This window comes from Spermophilus citellus (assembly GCF_964194105.1).
Source record: "Spermophilus citellus genome assembly, chromosome: 18".
NCBI lineage: Eukaryota > Metazoa > Chordata > Mammalia > Rodentia > Sciuridae > Spermophilus > Spermophilus citellus.
In genome coordinates, this window is record NC_138200.1 from 12,742,081 (window position 1) to 12,763,550 (window position 21,470).

The window sequence follows — 21,470 nt, forward strand, 5'->3', positions numbered from 1 at the left end:
GGGAGCAGCCTTTTATTTGGGGGAACAAGAGATTCAGGGGAGAATTCCATCCAATGAAGGTTGAGGGGGGGCTGCACTCCAAGGTCAGGGTCAGTGATTGGGCCCCCGGGGTCAGTGGTCACGCACACCCCCACACGGATGGGCTCTCTCATCAGGAAAGGGTCGGGATAGCTCCGACACAGCCAGAGCGCCTCAGGCCCTTAACGGGAGTCACCCAATCACGTGTCAGAATGGCTCCCCACACTGTAAGGTTTGTCAAAAGACACAATTACCACATATTTGGTTAGAGATAGTAACTGGCTTCTGTACCTGTTTCTGGAATCAGGCCGTGCTCAGGACCAGTTTCGAATACCTCTGGGTCTGCCACGTGGCCCAGCATGGTTTATGGTGGAAAATGGAAGTGAGGTGGGGAGACCTCAGTGAGGTTCAGTGCCTGGATGGTTTGCTGTGTTTGAATCAGGTGGCTGCCCAGGACAGACTGATTGACACCTGTGACCCACTGAAGCTGCAGTGTAGGGTGCCACTCAGAATGACCCACACCTTCCATCCTGAAGCAAGAGGCTCTGACCGATCACTACATTTTGTGGTGACTTGGGCATTGTCCCAGCCCAGGAATAGAAGACGTGTCTTCAGGACCTACACTTACCTATTCCTTTGCCCTGTTTGGGATAGAATGTTCCATGGAAACGCCCTTTGTGTGTCCCCTTCTTTGCTCTGAATTTGGTTGTGGCCTTCCTAGATGTCAGTCAACCTGCTGACAGCAGACATCACAAAGCTAGACTCAGCCCCCTGAATCCTGACTCCTTGACTCATTTGTATGGCTTCTCATCATTAAAAGGGTTCAGCATATGCTTGCTCTCTCTCTTTTCATGAAGGTCAGAGAAGCCGTCACAGAACCCCAAAGAAAAAGATATCTATGTCTCTTGTGTGATTATTTCGTGCAGCCCAGTTCACCTGGAGTGACCCTGAGTGTTTTAATCGTGAGGAACGCAATACTGCAGGGCTGTGACCAATAGTCACTCAGCCATTGTTACAAGAGTAGACTCCTATGTTGATGAGTTTCATTTAGTACAAATGACTCCAATGGTCTTTGGGACTCATTATGGGAGCTGATCCTATACATGGCTTCCCAAAGGTTTTTATTTAAGAGGTTTGTTGGTTTGGGGTACCAGGGATTGAATATATGGGCCCTTAACCACTGAGCCACATCTCCAGATCTTTGTAATTTGACACAGGGTCTCATCAGGTTGCTTACAGCCTTGTTAAGTTGCTGAGGCTGGCCTCAAACTTGTGATCCTCCTGCCTGAGCCTCATGAGCTGCAGGAATTGCAGGCATGCACCATGACTTCTGGCTATTGAAGGTCTTAGATGTCTTACTAGGTGAAGGAGTCCCCTGCTTTACATTGTTTGTCATTGGTTTCTGTGTTATCTAGATCACAAGGGCGTGAGAATCAAAGGCCATTACAGATTTCTCCTGCTCCAAAGTGTGAAATCATATGTTCTTCTGGGAGTTCTGGTTCTTTCAATGAAGAGAAAAAGAGAAGAATTCGTATTGCTGACCAGAATCTAGACTCATGGAGAGCGACAACTAGGAACAGAAATTTATTTACATGGTTCAAGTTCAGAAAATTTTTCCAAAATTCCTTCAAGGGCTGGGGACACAACTCCCTGGCAGAGCGCTTGCCTATCATGCACCAAGATTCTGTCCCCAGAACTTCAAAAATAAGCAAATCACCTTCAGTGAGTCAACCCTCAGTTCTGTAGTGACCTGAGTGTTAATTTTCCTCCTCTGTGACCTGCCTCCTCCTGCTGATCCCCACCCACGTGCTTCATGGCCCTGCTTCTGTGTGGACCCCATCTCTCATTCACCTCCACTCTGCAGGGATCCTACCCCACAGTGACGTGGACCCTGAAGGTCCAGTTCCACTGCCACCTGTTGAGGCCAGTAACTTGGGAGATGGAGTGAGGGGGAGAAAGCATTATTGACCATGAGCGGGCAACTTAGCAGGTGGGGATTTCCATCCTGAGAAAGCCACTGTCCCAGGGGGTCACAGGCACAGGGCCTGGGTGGGGACATTAGTGAAATATCTCTTTAGTCTCAGTGTGAGGGCTAGGCAGTCATAAATCCTGTGTTGGTCTGGTTTTCTTTCTTTTCTTTTCTCTCTCTCTTTCGTCCTCTTCCTCTTCTTCTCCTTCTTCTTTTTTTAGACTGGGGATTGAAGCCATGGGTGCTTTACCACTGAACCACATCCCCATCCCTATACTTTTTTATTTTGAAACAGGGCCTTGCTAAGTTGCTGAGCTGGCCTAGAACTTGTAACCTCCAGCCTCAGCCTCTGGAATCACTGGGATGCCAGTCACTGGGCCCAGAGGGGGTCTGCTTTTCTTGTGCATGTGCTATTGTTATCTGAAAGTCACCAAATGTTCTAGGATGTGTAACTCTAGAGAAAAGTTACTGATTGGACACTGTCTTTTTTCCGGGATTGCTGACCTTACTGTTTAAAATAACAGAAAAAGAGCTGGCCACAGTGGTGCACCCCTGTAATCCCTGCAACTCTGGAGGCTGAGCCAGGAGGAGCCTAGGTTTGAAGCCAGCCTCAGGAACTTAGCAAGGCTCCCAAAACTTAGTGAGATCCTGTCTCAAAATAAAAAGGGCTGGGGATGTGCTTCAGTGGTTAAGCATGCCGAGGTTGGATCCAGAAAAAACCACTACAAAAGATAAAACAAAACAAAACAAACCACAGAACAAGGGAGAAGAGCGAAAAACCAATAAAACAACTTTTAAGACACCTCGATTTGCTGGATAACTATTTAGCCCATGGTATGGCTTTGACCTCTATAGTGGAGCTAGTGGGAGGCTAATAGTGTCTTGCTCCAGGGTGTGACCTCCAAAATTAGTGCTGTTTAAAGTCAACTAAAAGGAAGTGAAGCTGGAGAGGGCATTTGGGTTTCCTTCACATACAAGAGGAGGGTGTGCCTTTGTGGGAAGGAAAGTGAGGTCTGCAGGAAGAGGTGTGGGCGCACAGCCTTGGAAAGTTCTGGTGCCAGAGGAGCAGATGCTGAAGGTCTTCTCTCTCTTGTGTGTTTACAGCTCCTGATGTGGGTCAGTGGGAAAACCATTGTGAGGCACATGTGGCATCCCAGTACCCTTGTATCCTCTGGGAGATGGCACAGGCCCTGAGGAGGTCAAATGTGCTAGGATTTTGGGAATTAGACCTTGTGCAGTTGTGATTTGCACTGCAGGGACAATCTGAGGCTTCTGTCCTCCTGGCTGGCAAGGTCAGTCCCTTGGTCTGCATGTAGCCCTCAATGTAACTCCCCACCTGTTGGGGCCAAATCCCCTTTAGGGCAAGTCCTAAAGCAGAGTGGGGCAGACCCCATAGTCAACTTGGAGGGGTCCTCTGTGTGGGCATCTCCTTGAGTGGAATCTGCCCATTCCCCCAAGTCACCACAGCGTCTGGAGCTCTGCGGTCCTCCCAGCAGGAAGCTAGAAGCCTGGCCACAAGTTGTTCCCCTCAGCACCCCAAGTTCTCCATATCCTGACAGTAGCCACCATCTGAATTCCCTGGATGGTCCAGCAGACATGACCCTGCCTGTGGAAAAGCCCAGATCTCCCCCAAGAGCCCCGTGAAGAATCTGGAAGGGCTCTGTGAAACAGCAAGAGGGGGAGATGGGGTCTCCTTGCTTCTGAGATGACTGATTTGTGACATCCATCCAGTGGTTGAGACTAGGAGGAGGAGGAGGGGTCAGAGCAGGGCGAAGAAACACTTTAGTTACGGGCAGAAAGATCTTTCTGTGCACTCATAACTGAGGCCTGAGTGGTCAGGCAGGAAGTGTCCCATCGGGGCCTGGTGTCCCAGGAACAGAGCATCGGCCTCCCCAGACACAGACTCCAGGATGCGCTGACACAGGAGGGCCTGGCCCAGGTCTTGCTCCAGGGTGACCAGGCCTGACTCTGCAGAAGGACCCATGCAGCACTTATGGGAACCCAGGATTGGCACTTCCTGTCTCACATGGAGGAGCTGGAGCCCCGTCCCTCCTCTCCAGTCCTGGACACCAGAGATGTTCATGATGTGGCTCTGAGACACATGCCCCAGAGACTCAGCCTCTCCACACACCTCACAGGGGCACAGCCACACCAGGTTTGTCTAGAGGCACCTGGAGAAGGACCCAGGGAGTGTGCGGGGCAGGGCAGGAGGACACAGGCACTGTCCACAGAGCTGTCTGGGCAGAGGCCCCCCTCTTGGACAGCAGCTTCAGGACATGCCCTTGGAAGGCAAGCAGCAGGGGCCCAGGGCTTCTGTGTGTCAATTTCTCTCTGAGCTCTCTGTCTCAGGGCCTTCTCTGGTGATGTGGTCAGTCCTGGGTGCTGGGGGTGGGGAACCCTGAGGAACACAGTGAGAGCTCAGCTAGAGACACCTGCCTGCTCATTCACCAGTCACCCCCTTGGTGGGAGCTAGGAGATGTTTCTGTCCTAATGGGTCCTTTGCCTTATCACTGCTTGCTTTTCAGGACTGAGGACCAAACTCAGGGTGTTGTGCAGGCTAGGCAAGTGCTCTGCCACTGAGGTAAATCCCCTTCTTGTCACTTCACTGGAAAAACTCCCCCTTAGTGGCCTCTATGGGGAAGGACCCACCACTATGCTCAGGGCAGAGACCTGAGGGGTCATGTGCTGGATGGACAGGTCTGGATGGAGGTCACCACATCAGCTCTGTGGTTGAGGATCTAAAGCCTACAGTGTGCAGAGGGTCACCCACCAGCACTTCCACCAGGGACCCTCTATAGCTCCAGGGCATGGGGCACCTCTGCAGTTGTCCATGATGGTGCCCACCTGTGCCCAGCTGTTCCTCATAGGATCAGGGGTGCATTGAGGTACCATCCTTCAAACTGGGGCTCAGAAGCGCAAAGTTCCCAGAACCTTTAAGGACAGGGAGAGAGCCCTGTGCCTTGGGGAGGACAGAGGCCAGCCTCTTATGGAGAAGCTGCTGTCCTCACTCCAATGACATTACATGTGTCTAGGAACCCTCTGTACCGTGGTGGATGAAGGCCACTCCCTGGGTAGGGGCTGGTGTTTGCTGGTCCACAAGGGTGAGGCCTGCAGGGGCTGGTGCAGGCCTGGGGGTGGGTGCTCAGGGCTTTGGGTTTATCCTTAGAAGGACTCAGCCTGGGCTTGGGTCCCCTGGGGCAGGTGTGCCAGGGAGCATCTTCCAGGGGGATGGTGGAGCCACAGGGCGGGAGAGGCCTTGTCCTCTCAGCACTGTCTCTCTCTGGGTCTCAGCCCGGGTGCCCCTGTCCCTGCAGAATGCCAACTCGCTCCACAGTGGAGAGGACGCCTGTGAGACCTGCAAAGGGTGGGACCTGGTGTCGCACAGGACCTTAGGTCAAGAATAATGGGCCTGTCAGTTCACAGAGCATTTACTGACTCAGTTCCAGTTCTGAGGACTGTCCACCTTCACTTGATTGATGATTCTCCACAGCTGTATGAACCTAAGTGCCTGATGACTACCACTTTACAGCAAAAAATATTCAACAGAGTTGAATAGCTGATAGGTGGGGCCAAAGGAGGGTCATAATTGATTGTCAGCTGAGGGTGTCACTCTTGGTAGAAATAAAAGGGTTTAGAGTGACACACCCTGGCATCCTCCTGTCTGACGGAGTCAATGCTGAGGGTGCTGTGGTCCCGGGACAGCTGCCTGCTCTCTGTGACCTGGAGACTCTGGCTACGAAGATCCACCCGGTGAAGATTCCTGTGTCATCTGAGAGGCAGGTCCTGACCAGACTGCAGTTTTGTGTTGGTGGCATGAGTGGAGGGTTCCCTGGCCTCTGAAGGGTTCACTGCTGCTCTGTCCCCTCTGTGGAAGGAGCTTCACTGCAGACCCGCTGGGAGGCAGAGGTCCAGGCCAGTGAGCCCTGCTGCCCTGCTCCTCTCTGAGCTCAGCCTCCTCCCAGGGCAGGAGCACTCTCCTGGGTCAGGTGGGTGGGGCAGGGTCTCTGTCCAGGAAGCCCCTCTGTCCCCTCCCTCTCAGTCCTGCCTCTAGTTCCTCTTCCTCTTTCCCTCTGTTCCCTTTTTGGACCCCATGCCACACCTTGAGGAGCAAGGCAGGTGGGTCGCTGTCCCCTGAGAGAAGTGGCTCACCCAGCACTGGCCTCAGCTGTGTCCTGGCCTCAGGGCTTTCAGCACCACACAGGGAGCCCCTGGGGTCCCCTCACCCTGGGCGTATTTCTTTTATGGCAGAGAATCCCAGTTTGGCCCACGTCTTCCCCATGTTCTCCAAAGCTCTGGGAAGGTGGATTTCCTCCCAGGAGGACGAGGACAGCTTGGCTCTGGAGCTAGAATGGGCCCCACTGACATATGACAGGTCCAGGGACCTCCCTCCATCTCTGGTGTCACCAGCCCAGCCTCAGAGACCCAGACTCTAGTGTCTCAGAGGAAGCTTCAGGGCCTGGGTGTGTAGGGGCAGGTGACATGTGTCCTGGGAAGGGAGGTTGTGGCAGTGAGAATCAGGTGACCTTGGGCTCTGCTGCCCTTGGGGAAAGATTTCAGGGAAAGCTTTTCTCTCCATTTATTGGTGCAGCTGAGGCTCAGGCCTGCCCATGTCCTCTGTGGGTGGCCTCTGTCCTCTGCCTGGATGGTTCTCTTGTGGTCACCCTGCCTTTTCCCGTGGGTGATGCCAGGAAGGAGGGGACTACACAGGGACCCATGGCCAAGCAGGGTTCTCCAGGACCAGGAAGGAGTGTGGGGACAGCAGGCATGTGGGAGGGAGCCCAGGGGCTGAGGTGGAACACAGATGACATCTCCACCTCCATCTCCAGCCAAAGCCACGCTCCTGTCACACAGAATCACACTATGTTGAGTGTTGGCTGTGAGTCCCAATGTCACTTCAGGAAGTCATGAGTAGACCCGTGGCCAGTGTCAGAAACTGTAGTAGGGAAGCTGACCAGGGTCCAAATGGTGAGAGCTGGCCCTGAAATCTGGGCCCAGTTGGCCCTGATCTACAGCCTGCAGGGTGGGTCCTGTTCAATGCAGGTCCCCAGGCTGCCTGGGTGAGTCTAGGGAGAGGACGGGAGTTCACCTGAGGACTCCTGTTCAGAGTGGGGAGAACTTGGCACCCAGGAATGTGGAGCCTCAGGAGGAGCCTTGTGTCCCACATTTTCAAGGGAAGGACATGGAGGTGTCTCTTGAAGAAGATCACAACCAGGATGGTGCACTGTTTGGGACACGCTTGGCTTCTTCTTTTGGTTAGAGTTGTTCTCTGTTTATTTTCCCTTGTGAGAGTTGCAGGCATGTGGGAGGCTTTTATTTTCTGTTTGGTCCCACAAATGACCCACCTGAGCACAGGTGACCCCTGCAGACCTTTTGGTGATCACCAAGGGCTGGCAGTGAGCAGGGAGGGGCTAGGAGGGCTGTCCCCTCTCTGTGCAGGGTCAGGGCAGATGGAGGGGAGAAGGAGGCTGAGGAGTTTGGCTGAGACAGGGCACAGACAGGTTTGGGTTCCTGGGGGTGTGGAGAGCACCCCAGGCCACAATGCAAAAGCAGCACCTGCTGTCACAGGGATAGACAGGTCAGAGGCAGCCTGTGGAGCACACTCCCCTCAGGGATGGAGGAGAGGAAATAGCATGTTGCTGCACGCTGAAGCCTCAGGGGTCTCACTATGTTAACTCACCTGGTGAGTCTGCTCAGACACCTGCCGTGGGTGAGGATGTCGGAGTTGGGTGGTTGTCATTGACCTGAAGCTGGCATGATGTGGGGGCAGGTGTTCAGGAGCCCAGAGGACAAGGCACCTGTTGAGGGGAGGGTCTCAGGGCTCAGCAGGTTCATGTGGTAGGAATGGGAAGGACTGCTGGAGAGTCAGCACCTCAGCTCTGCCTGTTGTGACCTGAGGCTGTGTCCAGGGAGAAGCAGTGGCTTCAGGGACAGGATACAGAGGACCTCAGGGTACAGGGAGGCTCCCCTGAGCACACAGGAGACCCTTCCCCTGGGCACCCTGGGTGATGTGTGACCTGCAGGGACTGGACCTGAGTCCCTGGAGGGCCAGGGTGGCTCTATAGGAGCAGAGTACCTTCTTGGATGGGATAAGATGGGAAGGAGGAAGACGGGTGCCATGCTTGGCTTGGGGGGGCTCAGCTTGACCCAGGTTCCCGGGGGCTCATGTGTGGATCAGGGAGCGGGATGCTGTGCGCGAAGGTGCTCCAGCAGGTGTGGTTCCCAGGACAGGACCTGGGGCCAAGAGTTAGTGCAAGTTCCCACCAGGTTTGAAGATGCAACAGCGACCTCAGTCTTAAGGTTCCTTTGACTGTGGGCACAGCCCCTGGAGCCTCCATAAAGAATGCAGCTGCAAGGACACCTGAGATCTGTTGTTGGAGCCACTGTGTTGGAGACAGTCTGTGGCAGCTGCCCCAGGAAACCAAGGCAAGTCACCGTGTGTGACCTGATGCTATGTTCATGCAGGATGAGACTCACTAGAGCTGAGTCACGGGGGAATCTCTGGGGGTCTCTTCCGACTTCTCATCTCAGGACAGACAACTCTCAGGCATCAGCAGAGTGTCCCCTGAGCTTTAGTACATGGACCTCTGATTTCCAGGAATGTAGTGGCCTGTTCCACGTGACGTACCTGAGAACGTCACCCTACCCAGCCCTCACCGGAGTCAGAGCAGTGGCCAGGTGTGTGGAGGAGGCTGCAGTGGACATCCTGGGCCCCACGTCAGGGAGGAGATCCTCTGTCCCATCACCATGGAGCCTGGAGAGCCCCATGTCGGGAGCCCTGAGCCTCTGTCCTGGGTTCGGGAGTGTGGAGAGGAGGCTGGTCCCAGAGAGACCAGGCAGGGCAGAGTGGAAGGTGATGGGAGGGCAGGGCTGGAGCCTCGGGCAGGGCCTGAGGCCCTTGTTCAGGGCCTGAGTCTGGATCTGGCCCTGTCGCCTGATTACTCTGACAGTCACTATTCCTGTCCCAGCACAGGTGAAGATGTCCTGAGTACTGGCCTTTGGGCAGAGAAGCAATCAGTGGCCGTAGCTTATAGCCACCCTGGGTCCCTGGAGTGTGAGGGCCACTGAGTGCTCTGCTGGCTGCAGGGCCTTGGGACCCTCACCCTTCCCTGTGGACAGACCCGACCTTTGCCCTGGCTCCCAACTCCCAGCTCCTGTCTCCCAGGAAGAGAAACCCTGTGGGAACAACTTAGAGACCAGGATTCCCCTGCGTGACACAGGAGAGAGCTGACCTGGAACCTGAGGGGAGTGTCTGCCAAGAGACGTTCCCACAGGAACCAAAAGAGCGAAGGAGGGAAGGGGGTCTTTATTCAGCACCTTTCCAGGTGACCCTTGGACTCTTCCCTCTCCCTGAAGCCCCTGCTCCTGGGCACAGGCAGCCTGTTTCTGGCCATTCAGAGCCCAGGGCAGCCTGTCTCACTTCCAGATCCCATGAGGACCTCTCCCCCTCCAGAGTCTCCTAGGGCTCAGGCTCCATCTTTGCTCCATTGCCCATGGTGTGGGGTCCTAGGGGGACCCTCCCTCCATCAATATGGAGCCTTGTCTGGTGGGAACTAGGAACCTCCAATGGCTGTGTGGTCGACCCGGCAGTAGATGTCCAGGTCAGGGTTTAGTAATTCCTGAAAAAGAACAAAGAGTCCTCTGACCCTGTGTCCTTCTGAGAACTGGATTCAGGGACTCCTAGGCCCTGGTCCACCTGGGACTGCTCCGTCCTGTGCCTGGCTGGGCTCAGTGGCTCCTGTTTCCAGGTCCCTTCCTCCTGTGCTCACCACCCCCTGATCCTGTTTTGACTACCCTTTCCCGAAAACTCAAGAAGGTTTGGCTAGTCACAGCTACAGGGTCTGGTCCTTAGACAGTGGACCAGAATATTCAACACCCACACTCACCTGGTAGATGGGAACAGCAGCATTGTGACCAGGGACAGGGGCCTGGGCAGGGGAAGGAGAGTGCACATCAAGGTCAGCAAGGGAGGCTCATCAAGGTTGAGACTCCAGTGAGCAGGTGCTGGGCAGTTCCTGGAAGGTTCTGGTCTCTGACAGGCCAGAGCTTACTCCCTGTGTCTGCTTTAGCCCTTTCTTCCCAGGAGTTACAGCTCTGGGTCCTGAGCACCGGCCTCCACTTCTGCACAGTCACCCAGTTTCTGTCCAGACTGTGGTCCCCATCATTAACCCAGGGCCACTGGTAGAAGCTCCCAGCATCCACTCTGCACCTGCTGGCCTCCAGCGGTTTCCTGAGACAAATGGAAGGAATCAGGGTGGGCTGAGGACAGAGTGATGGTGGTCCTGTCCCTGAGAGAGGCCAAGCCTCTGTCCAGGTCCAGGCAAACCTTGTCCTGGTCCAACATGAGAGGGGCCGTCTGTGCTGTACTGGGGTTCACAGTGTCCCTTCCCTGAGCCTGCACAGCTGGGTCCCTGTGTGTAGGGAGCTGGGGGACTTACTAGGGAGGTGGAGCTGTCAGAGGGACCTTGGCCTGGAACAGAGACAGAGTTAAAGGAGGGTGTGGTGAGGGCTGGTCCCTTGCAGCAGGAGGAGATGGGGTCCTCAGCTTTCAGGGGGTCAGAGAAGACAACATGTCCTGGGAGAGACCTTGCAGCAAAAGGTGACTAGATGCCAAAGGTGTGAACAAGTGGGTCCCCTGTCTTGAGTGTTTGATGACCGGGCTCCTGGAGGCCCCAGAGGAAGGACCTGACCCAAGGGGTGATTGAATGCAAGAGTGGACACTGTGGGGCAAGCCTAGGGGCTCCCGGCCACTCACAGGCTGAAGGGGCACTCACTGGCTGTTGATGCTGGGGTGCGGTGGTCTCTGAGGCCTTGCTGGACACCAGCCCTAGGAAAGGTCAGGCTTATTCATGAGGGTGCAGAGAGAGGTCATGACTGGGGTCAGATAGAGGATGAGGAGGGCACCCCATTTCCAAGGAGGGTGTGAATCCTTCCTCTCCCCATCAGGTCTGTGTACCAGGGGGCTCAGGGGAGGGGAGCAGAGGAAAGGCCTTAAGAAGACACCGCTGCCCTGGGCCAAGGTGAAGGACCCTCCCAGGTGCAGACCCAGGAGAACGTTGGCTGAGGGACCCAGAAAAGGGACTGAGGATTGAGGAAGAATTAGAGCAGGAGAGTTTGACTGAGTGGAAGGGTCCATGCCATGGGAGGACAGGGAAGCAGGGTCACCACGTAGGCAGGGCGCTACAGCACCACTTGCATCTTGATAATCCCTGACCTTGGTAACCCTGCTGTGGGGGACCCTCGCTCAGGCCAGGAGATGAGGTAATGTGACAGTGGCCTTTTGTGCTCTCCACCCACCTGGCCAGGAGGCAAATGACATTCCAAGACACACTCTCCTGGCTGGGCCCCAGGACTCCCACCTCACATATCAGGAGTGTGGATAACCATAAAGCTATGGGGAGCTGACCCCTCCAGCCTCTCAGGACCCCTCCAAGTGACTGTGTGACCTGGGACAGGGCCACTTCTGAGATAAACAGCCTCACACCTCACTTGGGGTTGAAGAGAATAAACTATAGGAGGTGACAGATTTGAGACTAACTCTGTCACAGGAAGCACTTCAGGAAGTTCTGTGTGAGGGAAGAAGGACAGTGCTGTGGGGACAGGTCCGTAGTCACCAGCGCACAGAGGAGGGAGCTGTTGAGGCAGCAGCCCAGGGCCAGCAGAGGGTGAGTGAGGAGCCTGGGGAATGAGAGGGGAGGATCCTCAGGAAGTGGGGAGGTCGGAGACAGGCCAGAGTCTGAGGATGGGTCTCCTTCCCTCAGGCCTGGGGTCACCTGGGTGGGATCAGGTGGGGGAAGCCTGGGTACCTTCCAGTTCTTGTGTGGAGCACGAAACACCCCAGAGCAGTCACCAGAGTCACCCCGAAATGGACCCCAGTCACGATGCCAGCGACGGCCCCCACAGGGAGGCCTGGGGTCCTCTCTTCTGCTGAAAGAGAAGAGAAAGGGGCTGAAGGTCAGGTCTTCAGGGGAACCAGCTGGGCCCTGCAGGGGGCCACAGAGGGTGGAAGGAAATGGCACCAAAGTCCCAGTGCAGTTTGTCATGTCGTCACCATGTCCTCCTGACTTTGCTTCTGGCGATTTCTTCACGTTTGGTTCTGAAACCTGCATGTGCTCTAGCCTGACCCTCTCCACATGGAGCTGGACCACATCCTGCTCATGCTCCTGTTAAGGTCTCTTCCTCTTCTCTTTTATTTCAATATATTTTTTAGATGTTGAAGGACCTTTATTTTATTCATTTGTTTGTTTGATGCTGAGAATTGAACCCAGGTTCTCACACAGGCCGGGCAAGTGCTCTACCACTGAGCCCCACCCCACCCCCTCTTCCTCTTTTTTTCCTTCCCATGTCAGGACAGTGTCAGCGGGCAGCCCTCACAGACTGTCTAGCCCAGGCCTAGCCTCGGGTCAGATCAGAACCAAGGTGACATCAAGGCACCTAATTTCTGGGTAGTCAACCACATTCTCTCCAAGCTCTGGCATCTACCCCATGCTCATGGCTGGTGCCATATGATGGCCCTTGACGGTGAAATATGTGAGGGAAGCACTGGGTGGGACGGGGGCCACTCACAGATCACAGCCAGTCTGTAGCGGTCACTCCTGGTGGAACTGGCGGGGTTGGAGGCCTCACACTGATACTCCCCGGCATCCTCCTGTCTGATGGGGTCTATGCTGAGGGTCCTGTGGTCCGGGGACAGCTGCATCCTGTCTGTGAGCTGCAGAGTCTGGCTATTGAAGATCCACGTGATGGAGATTCCAGGGTCACCTGAGAGGCAGGTCATGGCCACAGAGTGTGGTTCTGTGTTGGTGGCTCTGAGGGAGGGCTGGGCAACAAGCCCTGTGGAAAAACAGCAAGGGGCTGACCCAGAGCGGGCCTGAGGCTAGGAAGTAACTTCTTCCATGTTGTTTCCAGAAAAATCAAGACTCCACCCAGCACTTGATACTGTGCTCCAGGTTCCACTACCGGAGATGGCAATGTTCTTGGTTGTGGTCCTATTGAGGTTAGTGACAGAGTTATGGGCGACACACACATAGGATCCGCTATTATTTGTAGAGAGGTTGGGGACTGAGAGCTCTTGTGTGGATTCCAGGGGCCTCCCTTGAAAGACCAAGAGAACTGAACAGGCGGGTTAGAGTCTGCGTGGCAGGAGAGGTTGAGATTTGTCCCTGAAGGGAAATGTGAGTCTGGGGGGTTTATGATGGGGGCATCCGGGCCATCTGGACAAACAGAATAAAGCCACATGTAATGTCATCAGAGAGAAGGGGAAGTTCCTAGACTGTAGAAGGCCACAATATAACTACTAATCCATGTCACAACCTTGTTTTTTTTTAAAAGTCGCAACTAGGCTGGGGAGTACAGTGGTACAGCACCTGCCCAGCATGCATGAAGACCTGGGTTCAAATCCCAGCAACATACACACTCACAGAAAGTCTGAACCAAACACCCTTTGTTCACTGAAATTTGTCTGTGACAATCCCTGCTTCTCTGTCCCAGGTGGCTGACCCCAGGCCTCTCTAGGGAACCACAAGCTCTCCTCTCCTATTCATGGCCCAAGGCTGGGCCTGCCTGGATATGCCTGGGGCTATTGTCACAGCCAGTCCAGGTGCCCAGGAGAGAGGGTCTGTATACTTGGACCTGAGAGGGACTAAGTGGCCCAGCCTCTGGCCCTGTGTATTTGAGTTCACAGCCAGGGTAATGGAGGAATAGAAGTTGCTCACAGAAAATATTCAGGGTGAGTGGGTCACTGCGGCTGGCACTCACTGGGTTCTGGATTTCACACTCATAGGGTCCTGTGTCATTCCTTGTGACACTGAATAAAATGAGAATCCTGTTGTTGTTGGACAGCTTCAGCCTGTCACCATCTGGGATCATCTGACTGTTTATCTTCCACAGGTAGGTTGCATAATTAACCTCAGGTTCACAGGTTAATGCTAGATTCCTCACCCTCCATGGGTTGGGAGTTGTTGATTGTGATGTTGGGTTTGGGTAATTTCTCTGTGCAGACAACAGAGGATTGCCCTGTGATCCCCCAAAAGGTGTCTTTCCACCTGGGCTGGCCTCTCACCTCCCACCAACCTGAGTCCTGAAGAACCAGGCAGAGTGGGTATACTGGGCAGATGCTGGAGGATCTGAGGGATCAGAGGAGGTGGGGCCCCCTGGGCTGTGTGTGGGAGAAGCACAGAGTTTCTCACAGGTGCACTTAATTGCAGAGTTTGGTCCTGGACAGACCCAGGACTGGGAGTTATAAACCCCCTGTCTCTGCTGGTCCTCGCTGGCCCTGGCTGGCCTTGAGATGCAGAGTCCCTCCAGCTGCACAGACTCCAGGGCTCGGCCCACGTGTGTGTCCTCTGAGCCTTTGGTTCTCAAGGCCATCCTAGAGGTGGGTCATGATGGGACACCCCATTGTGCCTAAACCTCAAGTAAATCCCACAGCCTCATCTGAGAATGGGGTGTGTGAACAGAAACCAGGATACCAGGGGCAAGCTTGGCATTCAGTTTAGTGGTCATCCTGGGGCCACAAGGGGGACAGTTCTGCTCAGGTTTTCCTGGTGACTGACAGGAGCCACTGACACCTGAAAGGCAAAGCATGAGTCCAAAGAATGCTCTAGGGTGAGGGGGACAGACAAGGTTTAGAGCAGAATCATGTTCCTGTCCTTGGTCTTTACATCCCTCTCCCCCTGCAGAGAGCCGGTGAGGCATGTGGAATTGTCCTGAGAGACCAGTGGATGGTTCCAAACACATCAGCACTAAGAGGATGAAGAGGGGACAAGGACCTTGCTGAAAATACGGCCCTCGTGGGCTTGTGTGTGGCAGACCTGGGGTAGAAATGGGGGATGTTAAAGTTTTCCCATATGGGAAAATAGTGTTTAATACCCAGGATCTAAGACTCCTTTCTGAAAGAAATATTTCTCTAAGGAGCACAGTGTCATAGACTGAGCTCTGAAGTCCTGAGGGGTCACATTATGGCCCAAGGCAGATGCTAAAGTCAGTCTGAAACCAGCAACCTCCTGAGTAAGGAGAGACCTGTGGGTCCTGGTGGAGGACTGAACTGGTCAGAGGGGACATCTGAGGCATCTCTGTTACGTAAAATGAGGCACAACACCTAATTCAGAGAAGTATTATTGATCATGTTAATCAATCTAGAAGTCTATGCTCCCAATTGCTATGGAGACTCAGCAAAGTGGGGAAGCACCTGACACAGGCCTGTGGAATGCCTTCTTCCTTTTCTTTTCACCCCAGGAAGTGCAATGAGATTTTCAAATTGATCCAAATCAGAGCCTAGAGCCTAATGTAAGTGACCGTGGCTGGAGCATCACACCATGTGGGGACAGACCTCCCTTGTGGTGATGGTGTCCTCATGGGGACACAGGCACATATGGAATAGACAGTTAGCCCCTGAGACAGCACCGTTCAGTCCAGCTCCCCTTTGGGGAAGGTCCTGGGAGTCACTGGAGGAGCATGAGCCCCACTTGGGGACCAGGATGCAGCCACCAGTCATCTGGGTGTAAGGAGCCTGGGACCTAGGGGCTTGTCGCCCTGTCCTGCCTCTGCCCCCCTCGCTGAGTCAGTGCAGAGAGTAGATGGGGAGATGCTCAGGCTGTGTCCTGGCCTATTTCACATGTCATTGTCATAGAAGGAAAGAGCCCTGGATGGGACACAGTGGGGCCTCCTTCACAGTGGAGGACATTGCCCCTGTTGCAGCCTGACAGGGGCACCTGCCTTGACTGTTTCTATGCCCTTTACTACTGCCCATCAGGGGGCCTGGCCCCAGGTGTTAGCAGGAAGTGGACAGGACAGATGGCCATTAGTGCAGGAGGGAAGGGCATGGCTCATTGTGCAGGGCAGGGCCAGTCCTGCCTGAATGAGAAGGAGGGAGAGGACGGACAGGCAGGAGCAAGACAGCCAGAATCGCCATGGCAGGGAGCAGAGGGGGTACAGTGACTTAAAGCCCCAGGTCCAAGAGCCTCACGGCTGCCTCAGAACTGACCCAGGGCCACCCTGAAGACCCTCCACTGCCTGGCTATCCCAAGGGCATCCTGTGATGTGGCTCCTGGGTGGCCTCAGGAGAGGTGGTTGGTGGGATGGAGCATAGAGCCTCAGCCTCCAGGAGGGACAGGGAGCAGGTGGCAGAATCCCCTGGGATTGCACATGCAGGTTCCAGGCTCTGAAGCGGTTCATGGTCATTCATTCATGATCTTCCCCCCCACCCCTTATTCCAAAACCATAGAGACCTGGATACACCTTGGGCCCTGTGCTGCTTGCAGGTTCCAGTGGGGAGAGAGAAATGAAAGTCCTGTCCTTTATGCTTCAGAGGGAGTGACACCCAATACACCAGGACACATGTGGCTTCAAGTCCAGCAAGGGAGTGTGTGGACCAGCTGTGTGAAGGGGAGGCCTGGACATTCTGTTGAGGCACGTGATTTGGTTCTGGAGTAAAAGTTGATTATCCTCCATTTGCTCTCACTCCCAGACCACACTGTCCCCTCCAGGCTGCCAGTGCCCTGAGCCAATGTCTGATCTCTGGTGCACAGATGCCTAATAGGCCCTCAGCATGCAGAGCACAGGGCTCTGGCTGCAGAGTGCCATGCACCACTGACCTGCCACCCATGGTCTGTGTGACCTGATTCAGCAACTGTGTTCCCCGTGCCTCAGTTTCCATTTATTGGATACATGGGAAGTGGTGTCTGGTTCACCATGTTGTCTATGAATTAACCTTGAAATCCTCACAGTAACCTGACCTTGGTTTGGAGGAGCTGCCCCCAAATGAACAAGCCCCTACTCTGATCTGCCTCCCAGTGAGAGCGCCCTGGGCTGGTCCCGGGAGGACCAGGAGCTCCAGGAGCATCTCTTTCCTCTGTTCCTCCCCTTGGGGACATGGACCTTCCTGTGGAGCCCCATAGAGGTCCATCAGGGCACCTGATTGGCCTGAGGCACCTGTCCCTCTGTGCTCACCACACCTAGTCCCAGGAGAAGGAGATGCCCAGGTGCCCTTGCCCAGATGTGGCTCCTGGGACTGTGCCCTGGCTGGTGACCACCTCCAGGAGCCACCAGATCAGGTGGCCAGTAAATCATTGCTCCCCAGCAGCCCTCAACAGGAAGCCAAACTCCATCCCTGGCCACATGTCCTCAGGGTCACCTGGAGTCAGGAGCCTGGGACAGAGGTCTGGAGTAGGAGCTCCCTGGGCTGACCTTCTCTGTGAGGACTCCAGGGACCTCAGCCCAGGCCTGACTCAGTCCTGCAGGGTCTTTCTCAGGGCCATGCTCCTGGGAAGGACACAGGGGCTGGGCTGAGACTGATCTGCCTGGGCCGAGTCTCCCACCAGTCCACCCTGCTCTCTGCAGGTGGATTCAGGCAGAGGATTCAGATCTTCTGAAGTGTGTCTGCACTCTGTGTGTCCTGCACTAAATGCTCAAACTCCATTGTGGGGACGTAACTCACAGGAGGAGGTCTCAGGGTCCTGTGTGTGCCGTGGAATTAACCCCTCCAACACGCGGAGGGCCTGGGGTATCACTCACCATGTACACGGAACTTTCCAGTTGCTAATTCAGGCCTAAGATCGTTATTTAAGGTTCGTAGGGTATAGAATCCTGTGTCCTCCTTTGTCACACTCATGAACAGCAGGGACCCATTTGTGTATAATGTCTCTCGACCACTGAATGCAGGGCCTGTGTTAATTTTCTGTGTGAGTATCGAGTATGATATAATTTCATGGCTGTCTTCTGCTGTTTTTCCTTTGAACCAGTTGTAGCTTATGGTATTCTGTGATGCATTGTGGACGAGGAGAAGAACGTCTGTCCCTTCAGCAGCATCGAAAGGCACTGGTTCAATAGTGAGCTGGGCAGTGGGGTGCGGGTTCCAGAAGTTTAACAGTGAGACTAGGAGGGAAGAGAGAGAAATCCATCAATACTGGGCCCTTTGTATTGGGTGGAAAGATGGGGCCCAGGTCCTCAGCAGGAGTCCTCATTCCTCAGCCTTGGGGTCTGTGGTGAGTGGGTGAGTCCCTGGGTCAAAGCCAGCATATGCATTCCTTCAGGACCCCTAAGCCTGTCATTCCTCTGGAACAATCGTCTCCCGGTATCTGCAAGGCTGGCCCCTCAGTGCCCTCAGATCCCTGCTCACACCCAGGGCACCTGGGCACCCGCCTCCCCTGACCACCTCCTTACAGACCCCAGGTCTTCCCTCTGGACATTTCCCTGCTCTCTGCCCTCCTAGATCTACACAGCACAGTCCTCACCTGCAGATCTCCCTCTGGCCTGGCTTCCTGTCCTCTAGAGAGGAAGCTCCAGGAGGCAGAGACTAGTCTGACCCTTGTTGTAGCCCAGGGCCTGAACCAGGCTCAGTCTCCTGTGGATGAGTGAAGCAGGGTCCCCCCACTGAGGGTCCAGGTGTCTGTGTGCCAATGTCTGAGGCTGGTGGCTGCAGACAATGTTCACTGGTCTTTCTATTTTTAAAACATTTTTTCTAGTTATAGATGGACACAATATCTTTATTTATTTTTATGTGGGTCTGAGGATCAAACCCAGTGCCTCACATGTTCGAGGCAGGTGCTCTACTACTGAGCTGCAGCCCCAGCCCTCTGTTGCCCTTTCTATTTGGAGAGTTGCCCTTACAGAGATGCCAACATTGATAATCAAAATATACAGGCCCCTGGTGATTAACTTGGAAAAGAGAACCCCTGAGCTTTCCGTCTACCTTCAACAGTTTCTGGTCACTGAGAGTTTCCTGTTGGTGAGCTTCTGTCTGTGCTCTGTTCCCATTGGGTTCCTAATGAAGCCCTGTGTGCCCTGTGAGGGTCATGTTCTCCCCAGTGGTGGCACCAGCAAGACTGTGGTTCCCGCACCCTCTTTCAGGGAACTGTCCCATCTTACCTGCCAGCAGGACCCCCTGCCAGGGGATGCACCCTCTGCAGGGACAGGCTGAGGTGGGCTGCATGGTCCCCGCTGCTGCTCTCTCTCCTCTGTGGAAAGAGCTTCACTGAGACCCGCTGGGAAGCGGAGGTGCCAGGCCAGTCAGCCCTGCTGCCCTGCTCCTCTCTGAGCTCAGCCTCCTCCCAGGGCAGGAGCACTTTCCTGGGTCACATGGGCTGGGGGCGGGGTCTCCGTCCAGGAAGCCTCTCTGACCCCTCCCTCTCAGTCCTGCCTCCTGTCCCTTCTGCTTTCCCTGTTGGGTTTCACTACTGCATGCCACACCCCGAGGAGCAAGGCAGGTGGGGACGCTGTCCCCTGAGAGAAGTGGCTCACCCAGCACTGGCCTCAGCTGTGTCCTGGCCTCAGGGCTCTCAGCACCACCCAGGGAGCCCCTGGGGTCCCCTCACCCCTGGGCATATTTCCGTTATGACAGGGAATCCCAGGTTAGCCACACATCTTCCCCATGTTCTCAAATGCTCTAGGAAGGTGGCTTTCCTTCCAGTAGGAAGGGACAGAAACAGGTCTAGGGTTTAGAAAGGGGGCCACTGAGTGATGGCTGGTGAGGGGACCTGCTCTCTGTCCTGGTGTCTCCAGCTTGGCCTCTGAGTGGCTATCTCAGGACTTCACACCCTTTGTGTCCTGGGAGGGGAGGACTGTGGTAGTGGAGGTAGGTGACCATGGGCTCCTTGGTCCAGGGAGAGATTTTAGGGAAACCCTCCCTCTCCATTGTTTGGTGCAGCTGTGGCTCAGGCCTGCCCATGCCTTCCTTGGGTGGCCTCTGTCCTCTACCTGGTGATTCTCCTGTGGTCACCCTGACTTTTTTCCATGGGTGATGCCAGGAGGCAGGGCCTTCTCAGAGCCCCCTGGCTGTGCAGGGTCCTCACAGACCCAGTAAGGAGTGAAGGTGGGAGACACCCTGCAGTCTATTGGGGATGGAAATCAGGCCACAATTCCACCTCCCGAGACAAAGCCTAGTCCAAGCCTCAGAATCAATTTGCCAAGTGTTGACTGTGCATCTCATGTCGCCCCCTGGTGTTCATGAGGAGAACTGTGGCCAGTGTCAGGGTCTGTAGCAGGGATGGGGCCCAGTGTCCAAATGATGAAGGCTGGCCCTGACCCTGGGCACAGGTGGTTTTGACTTACAGGCTGCAGAATGGGTCCTGCTTACTCAGGGTCTCCAGGTCTCCTGATTCTGTCCAGTGAAGTGAGAGAACGGGAGCTGTCCTGGGGTCTCCTGCTCCAGAGTAGGAGAACTGTGCACCCAGGGGATGGGCAGCCTCAGGAGGGGCCATCTGTGCCTGAGGGTTCAAAGGAAGGACCTCAGGAAGTGTCGCTTGAGGCTTTATGGTGGAAGTACTAGCTTTGTGAGCTGGGTCTGCAGTTGGCTGCTTGTTTCTTGTCTTTAAATCCTTGGATCTTCGTCTCAAAGGGCCTATTGGAGCATCGTGTGAATATTATAAAGATTCTCTGGCCAGACACATGACACAGCCTCTCATCCCAGCTGTTCAGGAGGCTGAGACAGGAAGATTGCTAGTTTGAGGCCATCCTGGGCAACTTAGTGAGACCTTGTCTCAAAATAAAAAATGAAATGTATATTGGTGATAGAGTGCCCCTGGGGCCAATCCCTAGTCCCCTCACCTCTCTCTCTCTCTCTCTCTCTCTCTCTCTCTCTCTCTCTCTCTCTCACACACACACACACACACACACTATCTAAGCAGAGTGGGTGTATTTTATACATCTTTCTTAAAAACATTTTATTGTGCAATACTTATAACAAAAATGTGCTATATTAACCCTTGTAAATGTGCAAATACATGCCATGATTCCATTCAAATATACAACGACTACTACTATTTCCAGGATTTTTTTCATCACCTGCACTAAAACTCTGACCATTAAGCTATCACATCTCAGGACTCTCTAGCCTTGGATAACCTTGAATCTATTTTCTGTCTCTATGAATTTGCCTATGCTAGATACTTCATATAAATGAAATTATACAACCAGATACCATTTGCTTCTTGTTTAATCATGTTTTCAGGTTGACCTAGGTTGTAATGTGCATCAGAACTTTATTTTTCATGGCTGATTAATAATCCAACATATTTGTAAGCCACGTTTTTTATGTATTCCTCTGTTGATGGACACGGGGTTGTTTCCACACCTGCCTGTTGTGAAGAATGGTGTGGCGAGCCTTAGCCTGGGGGAGCTATTGGAGTCCCTGTTTCCCATCCTGTGGGCACGTGCCCAGCCGTGGGAGTGCTGGGTAGATGGGCTTCTGCCTGGCTCTGGCAGGAAGTGCCCAAGTGCTCTTCACTGTGACTGCAGCTCTTCAGAGTCCCTGGGGAATGCAGGAAGGTGTGGGGTGAGGTGTCATTGTGATTTTGATTTGCTTCCTTAGTGACTAATGACACTGAGCATCTTGTCATGTGCTTATTGGCCACTGGAATATCTCTGGAGACAGGCCTTCCAAGCCCTTTGCCCTCCCTCTTCTCTTTCACCCCTGGGGATTGATCTGAGGGGCGCTGTACCTCTGAGCTACACCCCCAGCCTTTACATGTATTTATTTATGTTTGTTTTG

General features: G+C 54.3%; 1 protein-coding gene across 1 annotated transcript; it reads right to left on the minus strand.

Annotated features, from left to right (window-relative positions):
• Nucleotides 1–11,526: 11,526 nt before the first annotated feature.
• On the minus strand, nucleotides 11,527–18,914 carry LOC308637391 (cell adhesion molecule CEACAM21-like; the record flags this gene model as incomplete). Its single annotated transcript, XM_081273695.1, has 5 exons — nucleotides 11,527–11,662; nucleotides 11,791–11,911; nucleotides 12,551–12,817; nucleotides 17,498–17,857; nucleotides 18,851–18,914. The coding sequence occupies 5 exons, from the start codon at nucleotides 18,912–18,914 to the stop codon at nucleotides 11,527–11,529; spliced, it is 948 nt and encodes a 315-aa protein (XP_081129821.1).
• Between the last annotated feature and the right edge of the window lie 2,556 nt (nucleotides 18,915–21,470).